This window comes from Acomys russatus, chromosome 1 (assembly GCF_903995435.1).
Source record: "Acomys russatus chromosome 1, mAcoRus1.1, whole genome shotgun sequence".
In the NCBI taxonomy this organism is placed as follows: Eukaryota; Metazoa; Chordata; class Mammalia; order Rodentia; family Muridae; genus Acomys; species Acomys russatus.
The window spans coordinates 60,971,646-60,990,750 of NC_067137.1; the positions used below are offsets into that span (position 1 = coordinate 60,971,646).

General features: G+C 43.8%; 1 protein-coding gene and 1 long non-coding RNA gene across 2 annotated transcripts; both read left to right on the plus strand.

The window, feature by feature from the left end:
* The first annotated feature begins 2,514 nt into the window (after nucleotides 1-2,514).
* On the plus strand, nucleotides 2,515-8,309 carry LOC127189105 (uncharacterized). Its single transcript, XR_007830631.1, has 3 exons — nucleotides 2,515-2,847; nucleotides 6,706-6,802; nucleotides 7,983-8,309. It is a non-coding gene; the product is annotated as an uncharacterized LOC127189105 (long non-coding RNA).
* A 1,067-nt stretch (nucleotides 8,310-9,376) lies between these two features.
* Foxg1 (forkhead box G1) lies at nucleotides 9,377-11,323 on the plus strand. Its single transcript, XM_051145665.1, has one exon. It carries the CDS (start codon nucleotides 9,405-9,407, stop codon nucleotides 10,842-10,844), a length of 1,440 nt encoding a protein of 479 aa, XP_051001622.1. The 5' UTR covers nucleotides 9,377-9,404; the 3' UTR covers nucleotides 10,845-11,323.
* The last annotated feature ends 7,782 nt before the right edge of the window (nucleotides 11,324-19,105 follow it).

The following is a 19,105-nucleotide window of genomic DNA, read 5'->3' on the forward strand; positions in this document are numbered from 1 at the left end:
ATTTCTGAACATTTTGTTGTCAAAGTGTTAAATGTTCCCGTCATTTTTATTCAAACACTAACATGATTACAGCCAATTATATATTCACCAGTGTTCTTTATTTTAGAGTAATTGTACTTGTCACTAATAAAACAGAGGCATAATGGATCGCTACTGTTCTGGATTTTCAAGCAATTTTGTGTAATTTGATTGAATTATACATTTTATCTGCTACTTTTTATTTTTATATTTGGAGATCCTATTTTCTTGAAAATTGCAGTTCTATGCTTGTTTTACTGCTTTTCCGGTAACATACATTTCTGTAATGCTGAGAAATAGAATCTCTTTGAAATGTCGGAAATCAGTGGGTTACACAGACACACACACACACACATACACGTACTTTAGCATAAGGAAGACCTGAACTCAACACATCAAGGGAGTCCAGTCGGGCAGTGACTGTACTTCTCTGACAAGTTCAATGCCAAGGAAACTCTCCACTGGCACCAAAGGCAGTACCTCCCTGCCTGGATGGAGTCTTTGGGGCTTTGTCTTTTTCCTGTAATGATACTGTTAGGTGTCTGGGGCTTCAAACATGCCAAGGCAAGCCGACCATAAATTCTGTTCATATGCAGTATGTATCAAGGGAAAGGAATATACACAGTACAGCTGAAAGATAAACTGTATACACCACTCCAATTACACAACCCTCAAGTGCCCTACCTACCAACTCATCCTCCATCTCCCCACAATTACAACGATTATCTATTTGGGCTTTTCTTTGGGCTTCAGATATACTTAAATGACTAGCATCAATTTACACCACCCCCTCCTTTAATTCATAACAGTTTTTAAATTGGTGAAACACACTCATCGACTCAGTGTCCGTACATTGGTACAAATTACGGAACGAGCTAACAGCAGACGGGCTATAATTTTATAGGTTTATCTCCGAAACTGAAGGAGCAGAGAATGTGCAGTTCTCTTCCCAGGAAATCTTTTCAGCTTCTAGGACACGACTCAAACGCCCCGCTAGGAGCTGCCGCTGTGAGATGGAGCCGAAGGCTCTGACAAGTGGCTTGTGTATGACCCAATATTTATCAATAACAACAACAACAAAATCAAGTGAAACCAAGGCTTGGGATTTTGAACTGCTTATGGAGCCCTGGCGGATACACAGGGGCGAATAAAGTCTCTGGAGACCAGTTGGCTCCATTTGTCCGCCCTGGGGAGCAATCCCGGGGCAAAATCCAGTGCTAATTGATCTCAACCAGCCGCAAGATCAGCTGTAAATGTTCGAAGGGACAAAGAAAGAGCAGTGTGCTCTAAAGATACTCTGAGCACTTTTTCAAGCAAATAGGAGCATGTAATCAATAGCATGTACATGAACATAGAGAAAAAGAATTACTTTAATTAATTAGGAAATAATGTTTCACGTACAATTCCAGACCTCCTCAATACCCAGACTCTCCCACTCACGGGTTATTTTGTGGTCTGGACCTAGAAGTCCCCTCTATGAAAACCTTCACTCCCAGTTCTGTGATGTGAGCCGGTTAGTATGTATGCTTAGCTTAATTGGGGGCCTTTCTCCCTTCTTTGGGGGGTACTTATTCTATGGCTGGTGGGTTGCTTGGGCAGAAATCCCGAGCGAGCAGAGCTCCTGACCCTGCAGGCAGCTTGGAAGCCTTAAGCCAAGAAAGCACCAGAGTGAGCCTCTCTAGCTCGGAGACCGCTTTGGCACTCAGCATCTCAGTAAGGCTGCTCTCAGCAAGAACTGAGCTTTCTCGGCGGTTCCATTTCCTTCTTGTCTCCTTTTTCTTATCTAACAAGTTCTCGCTCTAGGAGAAAAGAAAAGAGATGGAAAGAAGGAAGGAGAGAAGAAGCAATGGATGGAAGGAGGGAAGAAAGGGGGAGAAAGAGAAGGTAGAAAGAAACAATAAAAAGAAAGGTGAGAGAAAGAGCCTCTTTGGATATGAAGGTTTGTAGTTCACAAGCTCAAAGCTCAAAGCCAAACTTGCCCGACTAAGATATTATCCAGGACAGTGCTTTCTTTCTCCTACTTGTCTTAGGACAAACCCAGAAGGGAGATACCAGAAGGGGATTGTTTAATATAAAAACAACCCACCACTTTTGCTATCAATTCTGAAAAGGAATTGGGTTGTTTTAGTTTTCATTTGGTGATGGTAGTAGCTTGCTTCTGTGCCCGGCTGCATCTAGCTTGCTTTGTCAGATGTCTCTTTCCTGTGTGTGGCTTCTTGGGAAGATCCTGAAAGAAGTGGTGTGTAACTGCTCTCCCCCACTGGGTTCAATACTCCTTAGTTGTTATTGAATATTCGAATTAACTTCAGCGCCACGCACTGCTATTTCAGCTCAGAGTTGTGCACTATATCAATACAAGCTCACAACCTTTAACTGGTCTCCCCCTCCCCCACCTCCCTCCCCATGTTCACCATGGCAGATGACCTATAAAGCCCAAAAATATTGATCTGTTTGTGCATTCTTCCAGTCTGATGTGCAAAAACCAGACATCTAAGCTGAAAGTTGCCTTTTCAGAAGGGGAGGGGGAAATCTGGAGATGAAACCTAAAAACAAGGCCGCTCTCCGGCTGGATTGCACTTGGCAGGCTTGGACGACAAAGGAGCTCAGGGTGAGCGCGCAGGGAGGAGAGGAGAGCAGAGGCATGCAGACTGGGAAGTCTTTCCTCAAGCTCTGCCGCCAGGAACCACAGCCCCACAGCCATTGCAGCCCCAAGAGGGTGGACAGACAGGACCTTTGGCAAACGCTGGTGCCACAGGTTATGTTTTGGGTTGGATAGAGTGGGGCGTGGGGAGAACCTAGAGGAACCAGCCCTAGAGAGCGAAGAGGCAGGTGGGTATGAGTTGTACACATTGGTTTGTCCTGGAAGTTTTTGTGTTTGTTTGACTGTATTTTTGTTTTGTTTGGAGAGGAGGTATTTTTTGATAAGGAAGCAGAGATTTTATTAGTACAAAGCTTGCTTTATCTCGTAGAGTAAGGGAGGCTTTGGGACTGAGGTTCTCCAAGTATCCTCAAGCATGCAGTTTTCTCTCTCCTTACTCTTCTACAGATTTGCAGCGATGTGAGTCATTCCTGTATTATATTTATCCATCTCACATACAACCCCTGGGTGTCTTGTGCATTCTGTGTGCATTTAATTGTTGAGGGATGGTTGCTTCTGAACTGACTGTCTAATAGTTGCAGCTGAGCCATACATTTTCTTTTCTTCCAGTTTTCTCTCACAACTGGAGTTGGGGGACCTTCTGGAAAGGTGTTTCAGAACATAGGGGGTTTGATATTTGTGTTCTCAGGAAAGTTTATGCTTTTTCCCAAAGAAGGTAATTCAGGCTCCTGCTGAAAATCACACTGATACTCAGGAAAAGCTAAAACCAATGCTGGCATAGTTAGGGCTTCTGGGCCATAGGAATTCTGCATTTTTTCAGTCTGCAAGCTTTTGTCCCCTCCCCCCCCCTCTCTCTCTCTCTGTGTGTGTGTGTGTGTGTGTGTGTGTGTGTGTGTTCATGAAATCACTTTTTTCTTTTCCTTTGAAGACATACTGATGGACAAACCAGAAAAGACAGCATAGTCATACATGCTGGATTTTGTAAGTCTATTTTCTTCCTTTTCAGAAAGGTGGGGATTGGGTGGGGGAGAACTAGGAAGCCAAGCCTTGTCTTTATTTCCAGTTCTGGGACCATACTTCCCCTGTCTCTCTTCTCTATTCAGTGTTCCCTACCCTCTTGGAAAAGTAGGCTGCATTGATTCCTTGGACACCTAGGCAGAAATATAAACACTGGCCTTTTAGGACTGGCTTGCCCAGCTGGTATATGGGAGAATTTCTCCCAATTGGATCTGATCTGCAAGTGGAGCAATGCCTACATCTTATTTAACAGAGGCTCAACTTCTTAAACTATCCATACCTGAGCTGCTTAGCAAATAACAGGAAATACAGAAAAGGGCAGCAGGCCTTCCTATTCAACCAGAGATGTTCAGAGTATTCTACAGAGAACTTGTTAAAAAAAAAAAAAAAAAAAAAAAAACTCAAGGGTTCTTGGCTCTAGGGTGATACCATTATGTTGTGAGTCTCTCTTGGGCTGTTAGTACCAGGAATTTTGGGGTGCCAGTGGATCTAGTTTCACTATGCTTAGAACACATGGCCATGTCAAAGAAATGTGCCCAGAGAACTCAATGGGTTACGTGAAGAGCACTTCTGTCCTCTTCTTCCTCTCTTTAACTTTCTGGGTTCTCAGGTGGGGTGGTTCCCTAGCTTATGGAAGTTGAATGTTTCAACTCTCAAATATGAGGCTCTCCCATAGATTTTTTTCCTCAAGGTTCTCAAGCAAAATTGCCAGTGCCACAATGTTATGATGGAAGGATGCTGAAATGACAGGCCTAGTAGACGCTTGTCTTAATCATCGGCTTCTTAATTTAGTTTTAGAGCTGTGTGTGTGTGTGTGTGTGTGTGTGTGTGTGTGTGTGTGTGTGTGTGTGTACCCACTCCATGCACATATGCGCGCCCTCAATGACGTTAAGGGTGCGCGCATAAGCCTGCTGTGAGCAGCCTCTGACTACCTGCAGCTCCCTAATGAGTGACTAGGCAGGGCTGCTGAGGAAAAGTAACACTTCCCTAGTGTGAAGACCTCTTACTGGGAAGTTTAGTTCACTACTGTTCTCGCAAACCTAATCGTATAACCTGTAACCAAAACCCACAGAACAAGGATAAGGCACGCTAAAGAGTAACTTCTAATCACTAAATGTTAGCACCATTACCTGCTGTTAGGAAGAGATTACAGACAAGTTGGCTCTAGGGAGGGAAGACTTCATTTGTTACAGAATCCCTGAAAATACCTGGATGTCTCAGCATGGAATCTGCTGACTCCCACGTGTCAAGGGGTCACAAATGGTCCTGTGCATTTGTAAGAAGAGAACTTTAGCTAGAGCTTGTCCCTGTTCCCAAGGGAAAGGTGAAGGAGGATAAATACAGCCCACCCTTGTGACTAGAAGGTAAGATAAGGAAGGCCCAAAGCAAAGAATTGTCCCTAAGAGAGACAATGTAACGTCCACCCTCATGAGCTCCACAGCCTCAAGACTGTGGAGTCTTGGAGATTAATTTAAAACTTGAGAAGGAATAATCTGTATTTCCCAAGCAACTCTTTCATTGGAATTGTTTATTCTATAATTCCTGTCCATGTTTTTTCTTTTTCTTTTGGGAGGGGGGCGGTGGTTGAGAGCTGAAGCCTACAAGTTCACCACTATGTAAACCATCACATCCTATTTATTCTGATATGCTGTTATATTTACTACTTCACTAACACTACACATTTGCAGATTTGTAAGTGTGAGGTTAAATTGATAAGGGGGGGGGCAAATTATACTGATGGGGGAATTTGTTTCCGGCCTGAGACCACTGGCTGCCTGCCCTCTGTCTTCTGAAGGTAATCCCCAGTCGCTGAGGAGGCTGAAAACAGGGCTTTATGTACTGAGGGAAGAGCCCCACAGTGGACATGGGCAGGACTTCAAATCCAATTTACACCCAAATTGGTTGGTAGGATATACAAAGCCCCATCCAGAGACTTTCAACTTCACAATACTTGGTCCAGGAACCCCTTCCCCCCTCTGCTAGCATCAGTTAAAAAAATTGCTGATACAAATATAAGCCCCTGAGTAAACAGTGGATGTTTTGTTGAATAAGCCTGATGTGCATATGTGTGTGCATTCTGATATATATATATATATATATATATATATATATATATATATATATATATATATATATATATCCCATCCTCATCATAAAGAGCAATTAAAATTATTTAATGGGATTCAAACTTGCTTTTTTGGAAATTGGAAATACCCTTTGCATCAGAAAACTAGTTTTAATCTTATAGCAAACTATATACTATATTTTACTATAAAACATACTGTTTTGAGAGACTTGCATCCATGCAACCTTAAAATAACACAGCACATTCTTAATTTGCATGCAAAACATTTTTCAGGCCACTATAAGCCCTGACATATAAAATCAGACTATTGCAGCTCTCACTTTACAACCCCCAGCTTTTGCTTTTTGAAAGTAAACATAAAAAAAAAAAAAAAAACCCTTACTTCGCCTGCTAATTTTTTCTACAGGGTAACAAAACAACACACACTTAGCTTTAACCTAAGAAGCACCTCAAAACACTAAAAAATTCACCAGTCAGAGCTGGTTGTATTCAAGGAACACCCCTCCAGTTCACTGCTGAGCTCAGATTTGAATAAAATGTCCAATGTTAACAAACAATACCCACGTTTGGCACTTTGTGTATTAAATTGATCAAACAGATTTTAGGAGACACAATGCACAATTTGTACAGACCTGATTGAGTTAATATAATATCAGCAAATTTTACATCGAAATGATTCTGTTTCTTTTCTTTGTGTTTAAAACCAGCACAGATTACAAATTTTAATGATCTGAAAATGTTTGGTATACAAAATCATGCTTATTTCAGTATTAGCAAAAACACAAGAAATTTTTCAACACAAACACCCAGCTGTGTCTATTTTAAAAGCAGTTCAATGACAGCTTGCACTTATGAGCATGCAATCAGCTAATTTCGCTTTTTTTTCCTTCTGTGTTAATCAACACTTTCCTTCCTGCATATCAGAGTACAAATAGTATAGTTACTCCACATCAGTAAATGTTTACGTAACCTGTCCTTTCCCAAGAATCCGGTTACACCGAATCATTTCACGCTAGACCGACTACGAAAACGTACCGGGCCGTCCACCTCAGAGGGAGCCCCGTGAGCCATTATAAGCAGTGGTGAGAAGGGGGGCTGGGGGATGGGGAGGAGTAGGTGGAGGAGTGGAGGGGAGAGGAAAGGAGGGAGGGAGAAAGGGTGGGTTAGTGAAAGGGGAAGAAGGAAGGGGGGGAGGACGGAAAGCAAGCATATTGAGAAACCACGGTAGAGAATGGGACTGAGGAAGAGAAGAGTGGGGGGGGGGGGAAGCGAACAGGACAACTCAGGCTCACAGATCTGTCTAGCTGGGTTAGCATAGCCCATCACCTTGCCAAGCTCATGACAAACTCCAAGCTTAGAATCCACCTTTGATGTGGCTTGCAAGGCCAATTGCTAGAACCCTGGAATTTTTCTTCATGCATAGCTTGTTTTAAAGTGAGCGGATATGTAGAAATGGATCCAATTAGTAGTAGGATATTTGGGGACAATTACTCAAAGATCCCTTACAACATTCCTAATAGATATATTAAAATTCACTAGTTACTTATAATTGTGTATTATTCTCTCCAAAGTTTCTCTCTCCTTCCCTCCCCTCTTCCTGCTGCCCATTTCAAAGTCGAGGGTTGGACAGTCGAATATTATTCGTGGAGTATTATTCAATAGAGTATTCGTCTATTGCGTTTTTCTGCTAGTTTTTAAGGCCTTTTACCTCCCTCCATTTTTTTTTAAATCAAGTCTGCCAGATCATTTAGCTAAGAGCTCATCAAAGTGAAGAATGCTTTTATGGCTAGAGTATTTTACCTTAAAGAGGAGGGGAAAGGTACTCGTGACCTATGTGTCTCCACCTCCCTCTCCTCCCTAGCTACATCCTCTTTACAACGTGGCGTGCTTCACGCGGGTGAGGGCTGAGACGCTTCTGTGTGCTGCGCACTAAATTCCAGTCCCCGGGAATTGGGAACGATGGGCCCTGGCCGCGATCCTTTTAATGGCCTTGAATCACAAACTATCCATTCATTTCAACTTCCCCACCAAACCATCCCCCAAACCCAGAAGGTGAAACTGTCAAATCCACGTTGCCCAGGCTCCAGCAACATCCAGGAAGGGCAAGAGCTGATTTCGACATAGTGATGTTTCAAGATTGAGGTTTTAAAGAGAAAGTATTTTGTGAAATGGGAAAAAGGAGAAAACATAGGATTTTTAAAAACGGAAGTAGACGCCCACTCATATTTTCTTCAATGTCAAGCAAAATGAAAATATTTCCAGGGTGATCGATCGCGGCTACAGGCTTCCAGTACTGCCTAGAAGCTGAAAAGGAGGAGTGCTGACAAGAAAACGCCACCGGGTCACCCGCACCTGTGCGCGAGTCTAGGCGTGAAGAGAGACATTCGGAGAGCGCACGTGTTACCTGCTTTATTTCGGGACTTTTTGGTACGGTGTTCGCCCACGGCAGCTTTCCGCCCAGAAGACCACCACAGGCACCCACCGTTCAGCCACCCCTGCATACAGCCCTCAGCACCCCGTCGCAGTCAAGCTCGTCCGGGGCCGCAGGAACTAGTAAGTACCAGACTGGCCGTAGCCTCTACCTCCCCATCTCCCAGGGCCTGCAGCCCCTTGCCGGGCTCTCCCAAGCTACTAGCCCACAGGCTCCGAGGGCGCTTCCTGGGCCGCTGAGTCTCTAGGGTTCACGCCCTCTCTCGCACCCTCACAGCTTGCCCCTCCGCCGCGCCCCCAGCTCTTAGAGACAAAATTGGATACAAACTTTAATCAATAAGGATAAATATTGACGCGCAAAGGAAAATAATCCCATACAGGGAGGAGGCCATAGACGAGCGACCGAGGCCCGGGGCGCACGCCCCACGCTAATCCTGGCCGGGTGGGCGAGCTCCCGCCGATCCCTGCGGCTCCAGGCCTGGGCCCCGCCACCCGGAGGGGGCTGTGAGCTGGGGGCGGGTCCGGGGCGGGGCGGGGATGGGCGGGTCCTGGGATACCGATTGGTCGACGGCCAGCCAGACGCTCCCGCACGCCGGCGGTTCTGATTGGTTCAGCCGTAGGAAAGGTTAAACCAAAAATTTTTTTACAGCCCTAGTGTGCGCCTGTAGCTCGGAAAATTAATTGTGGCTATAGCCGCCTCGATCGCTGTCTCCTAGCCTCGCCGCGGCCGCTCCGGGACGCGCCCGCCCGTCGCCCGGCTCTCCCCCCCTTCGGGCTGCCGCTGCTGCTGCTGTGACTGCTGCGGCGCGAGGAGGAGGAGGCAGCGGGGGAGGGGGAGGCCGGGCGCGGAACGGAGCGGGGCGCTGCACCCCGGGCGGCGGGTTGCTTCTGCCTCTAGCGCTCGCTCTCTCTCTCTCTCTCTCTCTCTCTCTCTCTCTCTCTCTCTCTCTCTCTCTCTCTCTCTCTCTCTCTCTCTCTCTCTCTCTCTCTCTCTCTCTCTCTCTCTCTCTCTCTCTCTCTCTCTCCTCTAATTTTTGAGGGGTGATTGCAGCTTTTGCTACATGCCTTGCCAGCGCCAGAGCCTGCGGTCCAACTGCGCTGCTGACGGAGCGCTCAGTGCTGCCGCCGCCGCCGCCGCCGCCACCCGCACCCCCCGCACCCCACTCCGAACCCTCGAGTCGCCCGCCGCGCCGCTGCCCGGCTCCCACGCCGCCGCCGCCGCCGCCGCCGCCGCCGCCCCCTGACGCCTGGGTGATGCTGGACATGGGAGATAGGAAAGAGGTGAAAATGATTCCCAAGTCCTCGTTCAGCATCAACAGCCTGGTCCCCGAGGCCGTCCAGAACGACAACCACCACGCGAGCCACGGCCACCACAACAGCCACCACCCTCAGCATCACCATCATCACCACCACCACCACCACCCGCCGCCGCCCGCGCCCCAGCCGCCGCCACCGCCCCAGCAGCAGCAGCAGCCGCCCCCGGCCCCGCAGCCCCCCCAGGCTCGCGGCGCCCCCGCAGCCGACGACGACAAGGGCCCACAGCAGCTACTGCTCCCGGCGCCTGCCGGCCTGGACGGGACCAAGGCCGATGCACTGGGAGCCAAAGGCGAGCCTGGAGGCGGGCCGGCTGAGCTAGCGCCCGTCGGGCCGGACGAGAAGGAGAAGGGCGCGGGCGCCGGGGGGGAGGAGAAGAAGGGGGCGGGCGAGGGCGGCAAGGACGGGGAGGGGGGCAAGGAGGGCGACAAGAAGAACGGCAAGTACGAGAAGCCGCCGTTCAGCTACAACGCACTCATCATGATGGCCATCAGGCAGAGCCCGGAGAAGCGCCTGACGCTCAACGGCATCTACGAGTTCATCATGAAGAACTTCCCCTACTACCGCGAGAATAAGCAGGGCTGGCAGAACTCCATCCGCCACAACCTGTCCCTCAACAAGTGCTTCGTGAAGGTACCGCGCCACTATGACGACCCGGGCAAGGGCAACTACTGGATGCTGGACCCGTCGAGCGACGACGTGTTCATAGGAGGCACAACCGGCAAGCTGCGGCGCCGCTCCACAACATCTCGGGCTAAGCTGGCCTTCAAGCGCGGGGCGCGCCTCACCTCCACGGGCCTCACCTTCATGGACCGCGCCGGCTCCCTCTACTGGCCCATGTCGCCCTTCCTGTCCCTTCACCACCCCCGCGCCAGCAGCACTTTGAGTTACAACGGCACCACTTCGGCCTACCCCAGCCACCCTATGCCCTACAGCTCCGTGTTGACTCAAAACTCGCTGGGCAACAACCACTCCTTCTCCACCGCCAACGGGCTGAGCGTGGACCGGCTGGTCAACGGGGAGATCCCCTACGCCACACACCACCTCACAGCCGCCGCGCTCGCCGCCTCAGTGCCCTGCGGCCTGTCGGTGCCCTGCTCTGGGACCTACTCCCTCAACCCCTGCTCCGTCAACCTGCTCGCGGGCCAGACCAGTTACTTTTTCCCCCACGTCCCGCATCCGTCAATGACTTCGCAGACCAGCACGTCCATGAGCGCCAGGGCCGCGTCCTCTTCTACATCGCCGCAGGCCCCCTCGACCCTGCCCTGTGAGTCTTTAAGACCCTCTTTGCCAAGTTTTACGACAGGACTGTCCGGGGGACTGTCTGATTATTTCACACATCAAAATCAGGGGTCTTCTTCCAACCCTTTAATACATTAACATCCCGGGGACCAGACTGTAAGTGAACGTTTTACACACATTTGCATTGTAAATGATAATTAAAAAATAAGTCCAGGTATTTTTTATTAAGCCCTCCCCCTATTTCTGTACGTTTGTTCAGTCTTTAGGGTTGTTTACTATTCTAACAAGGTGTGGAGTGTCAGCGAGGTGCAATGTGGGAGAATACATTGTAGAATATAAGGTTTGGACGTCAAATTATAGTAGAGTGTGTATCTAAATAGTGACTGCTTTGCCATTTCATTCAAACCTGACAAGTCTATCTCAGAAGCCTGCCAGATTTCCATGTGTGCAGTATTATAAGTTATCATGGAGCTATCTGGTGGATGCAGGCCTTGAGAACAACCTAAATTATGAAGAGAGTTTTAAAATGTTAAAATGTAATTTGTATTTAAGAATTTGTAGTAAAGGTGCCCAAGAAATTATATTGGCCATTTATTGTTTTGTCCTTTTTTTTTTTTTTTAAAGAACTGTCTTTTCCTTTTGTTTACTTTTAGACCAAAGATTGGATTCTAGCAAATGCACTTGGTATACTAAGTATTAAAACAAGGAAGAAAAAAAAAAAAAAAACCGAAAAAGGAAAGTTGTTTAGTTGGCAACACTGCCCATTCAATTGAATCGGAAGGGGACAAAATTAAGGATTGCCTTCAGTTTGTGTTGTGTATATTTCGATGTATGTGGTCACTAACAGGTCACTTTTATTTTTTCTAAATGTAGTGAAATGTTAATACCTATTGTACTTATAGGTAAACCTTGCAAATATGTAACCTGTGTTGCGCAAATGCCGCATCAATTTGAGTGATTGTTAATGTTGTCTTAAAATTTCTTGATTGTGATACTGTGGTCATATGCCCGTGTTTGTCACTTACAAAAATGTTTACTATGAACACACAGAAATAAAAATAGGCTAAATTCATATATATCTTGATATTTTTGTCTCTTTTATTAAGTAGAGCTAATTTGCAAAATACTATTAGATTTATAAGGAATTTGAAGGGCTTTTTCAGCCAAGCTGGAGTTTCAACTGCTCCTTTAATTTGAAACGAGACTCTAGAACTGAGAATAGTATTTCCCCCTTTGTGAATAAATTTTACCAAGAGCAGGCTACTTAGTAAATACTACTTTTAAATAAAACATTGGATTTCAGTTGATATCTTTGTTTTTGTAGATATACAGCAGACAAAGATACTCAATTTTATGTGCATAGCTGTTTATTCTGTGCTTATTTTAAACTTACTTGATAGAAGACCATATATATATATATTGTTTCAGGTATTTGTTTCTAAAACTTGGCAAATAAAAAATAAATATATGTGTATAGTTAGAAATAAATAATGAACAAGATACATATAAATATGTATGTATACATATATATATATATATATATATATATATATATATATATATATATATATATACATATATATATATCCCTTCAGTTCAGGTACAATTTGCGCTATGAATGGTGCAAGCACTTTTGTTTAACTATTTGTATTTATATTTCTAAGTCAGCATTTATTTTTGTGGCTGTTTATCCACGTTGAAAGAATTCTAATAAAGACGTGCTGAATTGGAGTATAGAGCTTGCTGAAATAATCACCTGTTGTAATGACTCACAGACAAATGTTGATATTTAAATTTTTAACTAAATTCAACTTAAAATCCTAGTGATTCAAAGTAAAATATCCCATCTCCCTCATTCATTTTTACAACATAGAACTATTTGTTTGGTTCTCTTTCAATATATTTGTATAATTTAATTTACAGATGTGTTTCTTTTGCTTAGACCAAATTATTTTTGTTTTCTTTGCAATATGCATATATATGAAATATATTGAGTGTTTATATATGCATACATATGAAACAATATGAAAACTTTTTCGAATTGTATTCGAGAGCCCATGTGCTATGATTCCAGAAAATAATTAGAAAACCTGAGTTAAAGGTTTAGTAATTAATTGGATCCTGTGGTGATTCTGTGGAAGACAAGTTGTTCATTTGTTACATTTGTATAGTCTGAAATGTGTTCTGCAGTAATGCAATAAGCTGGCCACTTCTTACAATGGGACCAGTGAAAAATAATCTGGCCCTAAGATGTTATCAGCAAACACTTAGAGAGTTGCTCAGGGAAGGGGGGGGGGGAGCGAACCTAGCAGAGAAACGGGTTGGCTAAAATTGATTTTAAATTCAGAATAGCTGATGTTGGGAAATGTGGGTGGCTGGATTCTGAGTTGGAGAGATGAAGAAGACAGAAGGGGGGAGAGGGGAAGGAGGAGAAAGAGAAGAGAGAGCAGGCTCATTCTCTAAGGAAATTCTTTAAAAACTGGAATAAAATGTTAAAAAGGGGGACAGGCAAAAATAGACTCACTCGGGTGATTATTTTGATTCTCTCCCTTATAAAGACAAGATTTCATTTTCTTAATAGGTTTACCTTAGAAACTTACCTTTTAAGTTTCTTAAAATCTAATAGTTCTTAAAAAGTACCACAAAGTGCCCTGTGGGGAGAGGAAGAAGGCAAGTGTAGGATTAGGCAAAGGAAATCTTCATTGCACAGTTGAGAGGTAAACTAGCTTGAAGAAAGGCCTACCTTTACGGTGGGGGAAAAAAGAAGGAGAGGATGATTTATTGCTTGTTTCTGCTATGGGTTTTATTTATGGGATGAGTATGTTCTACCAAAGAGGAAATACAGTATTGCCTATAAACAGTTGAAAAGAAAGCTGAATTCATATAGTAAAGCCTATATATATATATATATATATATATATATATATATATATATATATATATATATATATATAATTTCTTTTATGAGTATTTTTCCTTGGGCCAGAGTAAATGAACTATTTATACTTATTTGTGGTTTTATAAGATGTTTATTTAGAAGATAGAGAAATATAATTTTAATGTCAACCTTTTCGTACTTTCAAGTTCATAGTGAAGTTGACTTATATTTATGGAACTAGATACTGGAGTACAAGTGTGCTTTAGCACATGTCTAATTTGCATATGTAATGAATGTGATTGGAAGCCTTTTTTATTAGGCTTCCTAGATCTGAGAAAGAATATATGTAGAAAGAGAATTCAGTAAAAAAAAAAAAACCAAAAAACCAAAAAAGTCTTTCTGAAGCTCAGTGTGTGAACATTTTTTATTTCACTTATCTTGATCTGGCTACCTTCCCTGAGAATATCCTCTTTAAGAAAATGACAATCTGGTATGGCATTGATACGTTTAATTTTGCTTCAGACTTGTTACAATGTTTTTTTTTTTTTTTTTTTTTTTTTTTTTTTTTTTTACTATGTATCGCCACCAACTTTAGCGGGTTACACTTATTTCTTTCCAGACAAACACTTCTAACTTTTTGAAGATTATTTTCTTTCAAACTTATAATTGTTTAAAATGAAATAGAGTCTGCCCTTTTTTAAAAAAATGGAAAAGAAAGTGATCACAATTTAAAACTTTAAACTCCAAACTGAAATATTATAGATTAGTATTTTACTTGAATTAACATCATTGAGAGTTGTTGTTAATAAAGAAACACAAAGACATGGTGTAAAATGCAACAGCAAGGGAGTTTTTCCAATGGATTTCCCCCCCCCCCGAGTTAAAAAAAAAAAAAAAAAAAAAAAAAAGAAAAAAAAAAGAAAAGAAAGAAAAAAGAAAAAAAGGAAACCAAGTTGATTTACAACTGGTCAGTGCAAGTGTCCTTATAGTCAAAGTAGTTTTCCAGTGACTTCTATGACTGGAAACACACAGCAAGGGCAGAAAGGGGGAAAATTAGTCTTGAAGTATATTGATTATTATATGTATTCAAGTTAGTACATATTTCACCCTAATAGATGGGTAAATCAATATCAGAAGTCTATATAAAATGATTTTTACAACATGTATTTTCTTTCTCATTGAGGAATTTGCATGCATTGAAATAATTTTAATTTTGAGAAATTAATTTTTGAGTAGCTCATGTGGCTGGTTGTTTTTAAGGTTCAAAGCCTGTCCGAAGACAGGCTTAACAAAGGGTGAAGGTGAAGATCTTAGAGGTTTTAGTGCTGGCTGAGCCGGGGCTGCTGAGGTTGTGTAACTGTGCCTAGAGGGCGGGGTTCCTGTGCATTCCTACTTCAGCAGATAACCTGCCCCAGCACCACTCCAGCTCCTGCCACACAGATGAGAATCTCCAAACGAAAATCTGCCGCAGCCCTTCCGAGAAACAGGGTAGGTGAACACTGAATTGTAAATTCCCCCCTCATTATGTATGCTTCTACTCAAGGCCAGTTACAAAAAGAACAGGGGTCCTCTAGGTTCGCTTTCACAAAAGTATGGCTGAATTCTTTCTACCTGCAAGAATTAAAAGGTATTAGCAATCGCCCAGTTAACTGGAAGATCTATTTTCGATTTTCTTTTGCTTCCAATTTCCCCCTTTTCTCTCACCCCAACTGTCCTGCCTTCCTATTCCTCCGGGAACTCTTCCCCCAACCACCAAAAGTTAAAAATAAGCTATCTTATAGTTTTCAACTCCTAAATTGATCATTTTCCTCACTCCAGTGGTCAGTTATTGAGTACCTTGTCCTGGCAATGTAGGCCCAGGGTCTCTGGGCTGCGAATATATGACGTAGTGTTATGTTTTTTTTCCCCTCCCTCCCGATTTGGTGCCCCCACCCCAGCCCTCAATCCAAGGTTCTTCTGGATGTAGTTGGAAGCTGCTGGTGCGAAGGACTTGAGAACCGTGAACACTCTCGCCCCCCGGAGATCAGAGATCGGTAAGTGAAAGTTCTCCCCTCCGCACGTGGTGGGAGGTTAGTGTGCTCCGCGGACTTCTATGGGTGAACCCTTAGATTCAGACTCTTGTAGGCTTAAGTATTCTTTTCTCATTTGGAGATTGTTCCTAGCTAGTGGATTCCCATAATCATGGGTGAAAGGATGCATGATTTGTCCACGTGGGAAGAAATCGTGGTGAATGTCTAGTAAGGAGGATTTAGAAAGGAAGACATATTTATCTGGACAAGGCAATGGGAGACTGTAGTAAGTCAAGAAATGTAAGGTAATTCATTTAATGAGAATTTCTGAATTTCATGGCTGCTTCAGATAACGAAATGTAATGTTCAAAACCGGTATTATCTATCCTCGGCATCAAGATGAAGCTCTTTATAACCAAGAATCAATCTCTCTCTCTCTCTCTCTCTCTCTCTCTCTCTCTCTCTCTCTCTCTCTCTCTCTCTCTCTCTCTCTCTCTCTCTCTCTCTCTCTCTCTGTGTGTGTGTGTGTGTGTGTGTGTGTAATGCTGCTGTCCTCCTACTTTCACACTGGCATTGCCAGCCTTACCCCGGTGTGGCCCTCTCTGGCCAGCTCTTTTGCCTGGATCAAGCCAGGGTCTCTAAAGGACTAAGCAAGCGAATCTGGTGCAGGTCGAGTTCAGAGCCCCTTAAGGGAAAGAAACTTCTTGGTCTTCTGGTTAAAAAAAAAAAAAAAAAGGGAAATGAGCACCGTTCTGTGCTTGACTGTGTCCCTGCTGGGAATAACTCGGTTCCCGGCTTTGGAAATCTCAGGAAAATAATTGATTTTTAATGCACACTTAGGAGCCCGCGCTGTATGCTCCAGAGTCTGGCTGTCCCAGGGTGCCTGCGAGCGCGCCAGACTCTGGCTGACTCCTCCACAAGCTCCCCAGAGGCCGGGCTGCGGTGTTGAGGTGGCCTGCCCTGCGCCTCGGGGCTCGGTCGGCCTTTGGGGATGGCGCCCGGACTGGACTACACATAGAGAGGCTTTGTAGTCTAGGGTTAGGGACAGCACAGCGTTGACCCAGACTCTAGAGCTGGTTGTGGCCACTGCGAGGCAAGGGCAGCCGGTATAGGCCTGATCTCAGGGCGCCGCTGCCTACCTTCTAGCTTGGGGAGCCGCGCTGCCGGAGAGCAGCAACGCGAGGGCGCTCTAGCCCAGGACACAGCCGCGGGCGGCTTGGGATACTGGCTTCCAGAGCTGAGGCCTTGTGAGCCCCTTTCTTCACTTCTCCCAGGATGTTGTTAGTCTTTGTTTGCGGGGCGCAGTTTCAGATCCTAGCACTCACCTGGTAGTTGGTAAATCTGATTTTCCAATAGTCCTTCATCATTTCTGTCTCTTTCGGTTTTATCGCCCACGCCTCTGGTGTTTCAGAAAGAGTTTGTCTACAGGGTAGGACATTTCCTGAGCGCTAGGAGCAGTCTGGAGTTGAGGGGTGGGGAAGACAAAAGCGGGGAGCAGGTTATCGCCAAAGCACGAGATTCGCTAGGAATTATCTTCCTTTTGGAAGAACTGGAAGGAAAAAAAAATGAAAAAAATGCATGGGGGAGGGTGCTTCCACCTGCACTACCCACCTCCCTCTTATAATAGTCCTGCTTAGTTGTGAAGCCTCCACACCGCTGCATACCGGGCCTTTAGCAAAAAACTTAAAATAGGCAGAAATGCCAGGGGCTTGCGATCCCACAAGTTACCTAAGATTACAACAAATAGTTCCGATTTCTGTACTTGAAGCTGTGAGGAGAGATGGAATGCCCCACACCTTTCCCGGGACTGTGGCCTACAACATTTAAGTGTCTTTGGCATTGCGGGGGCGGGAGGGGGAGAGGAAAGTGCACACAGCTCTTGGCTAGATTTACGTCTTTGGGTGGGTATGAAAGAGCACGCTGTTCAATAACTACACATGTTTTGGATATGTAGGGTTAGGGTTGAGTTGTCCTATATTGTTAGCATCCCGGGGTTGAAATAGCCCACTTCGTCTTCGTTTCTCCTCTTCACTGTTCCTACTTCACGCTTTGTTTGCTCTAAGGAGCAAAATCCTGCATCGGCAGATTTTGTTTGTTTTAATTTCTTTGATTGAACAGGAAGACTGAAAACTGTAATGGGGTTAGAGAGAATTGCCTCTTGGTTGGTTCTTTCATTTTCTCATGCCTCTGAAATTTAATGACCCAATCATTGTTGTTTGAAGTTAAATTATCTGTTAAATTAGCCCTAAACAATAACTGATGATATTTTCCTTTTTGGGTCTGTTTGCCCCTGAATTCTTGGCCCTAGGTGGGTATGGCAGGAGTCAAGGAAAAATTCCGTATTGTGCGCTATGATAAAAATAATCAGACTCAAGGCTTATGTTCAATGAACGTATGGATGAAAAATCATTTTTCAAAGTTGTTTGATATTATAAGTTGGACATTCTTTTTCGAATTTGTGCTTAAGAAACCTAGACTCAAGCATGAATGTGAATGAATATCTCTCTAGGTGAAAAAATATGAAAACAATTCCCATTATTACCCAGATGCCAAATCTGAAAGGAATTACCCACTCTGGCCTCTTAATAATTCCTCACACCAGAAAAATGAGCTGTAGGAAAGCTGGCAACATTGCTTTAGATGTGCGTTCTAGAAATCTAAAGCATGGCTATTTTGTTGAGTCTGACATAGGCTCACTTTACATTGATAGTAGGAAATACTCTTAAAATCATGCAGGCTTCCCCTCTGTTTTTTTCCCCCCCTTCGATAAAGCTTATGTAAGTTCAGGAGGGAGGGCTTTCATGCATACCGAGAGATCAGTACCTTTCACATTTACTATGTAACAGGTAGCTAAAGAATCTTTAAATCCGATGGTACTACAGTAGCTGAGAAAACTTTGAAAATAGAAAGTACTATTGTGTTTGTCCTATTAAAATATGCTGAATGAATAATTAGAGACTGGGATGAAAGTTGAAGAATTTGGAGCAAGAGTAAGGTGGTAATTTTATTATTTAATACTTTGATAATTTCTATAATTAATGATGTGATTTTAAAGGTTGGCAAAGCTTTCTTAGAAAAAAAAAAGAGCACTCTGCCTACCTAATCAAAAATAGTCGGGGGAAAATTAAGTAGAGTCGGATAGAATTGACAGCAGGTATTACTTGTTTCTTTATTTATCTATTTTTTTTCTTGAAAAAAATACTTCTAATTACACATGGCAAACTCTGATTGTAGGTTAGAAGACTAAAATCGATCATTTCTGCATCAATAGTGTTATGTATTACTACATTGATTTGTGTTTATTTATGCAGAGGTTTCAGCTATTTGCTTCCATATTTCAGTGCCTCCTTCTTTATTATTATCACACATTGCTTTTAATGAAGGAGTTTATTGTAGGAAGCGAAACACACAGTGCACATCACTCATGCATTTTAAGTACACCTCATAGTGGATTCTGGGAGTGTGACCAGTTTACAAAATTATTCATATTTGTTTTTTAGTAATTAGGAGCC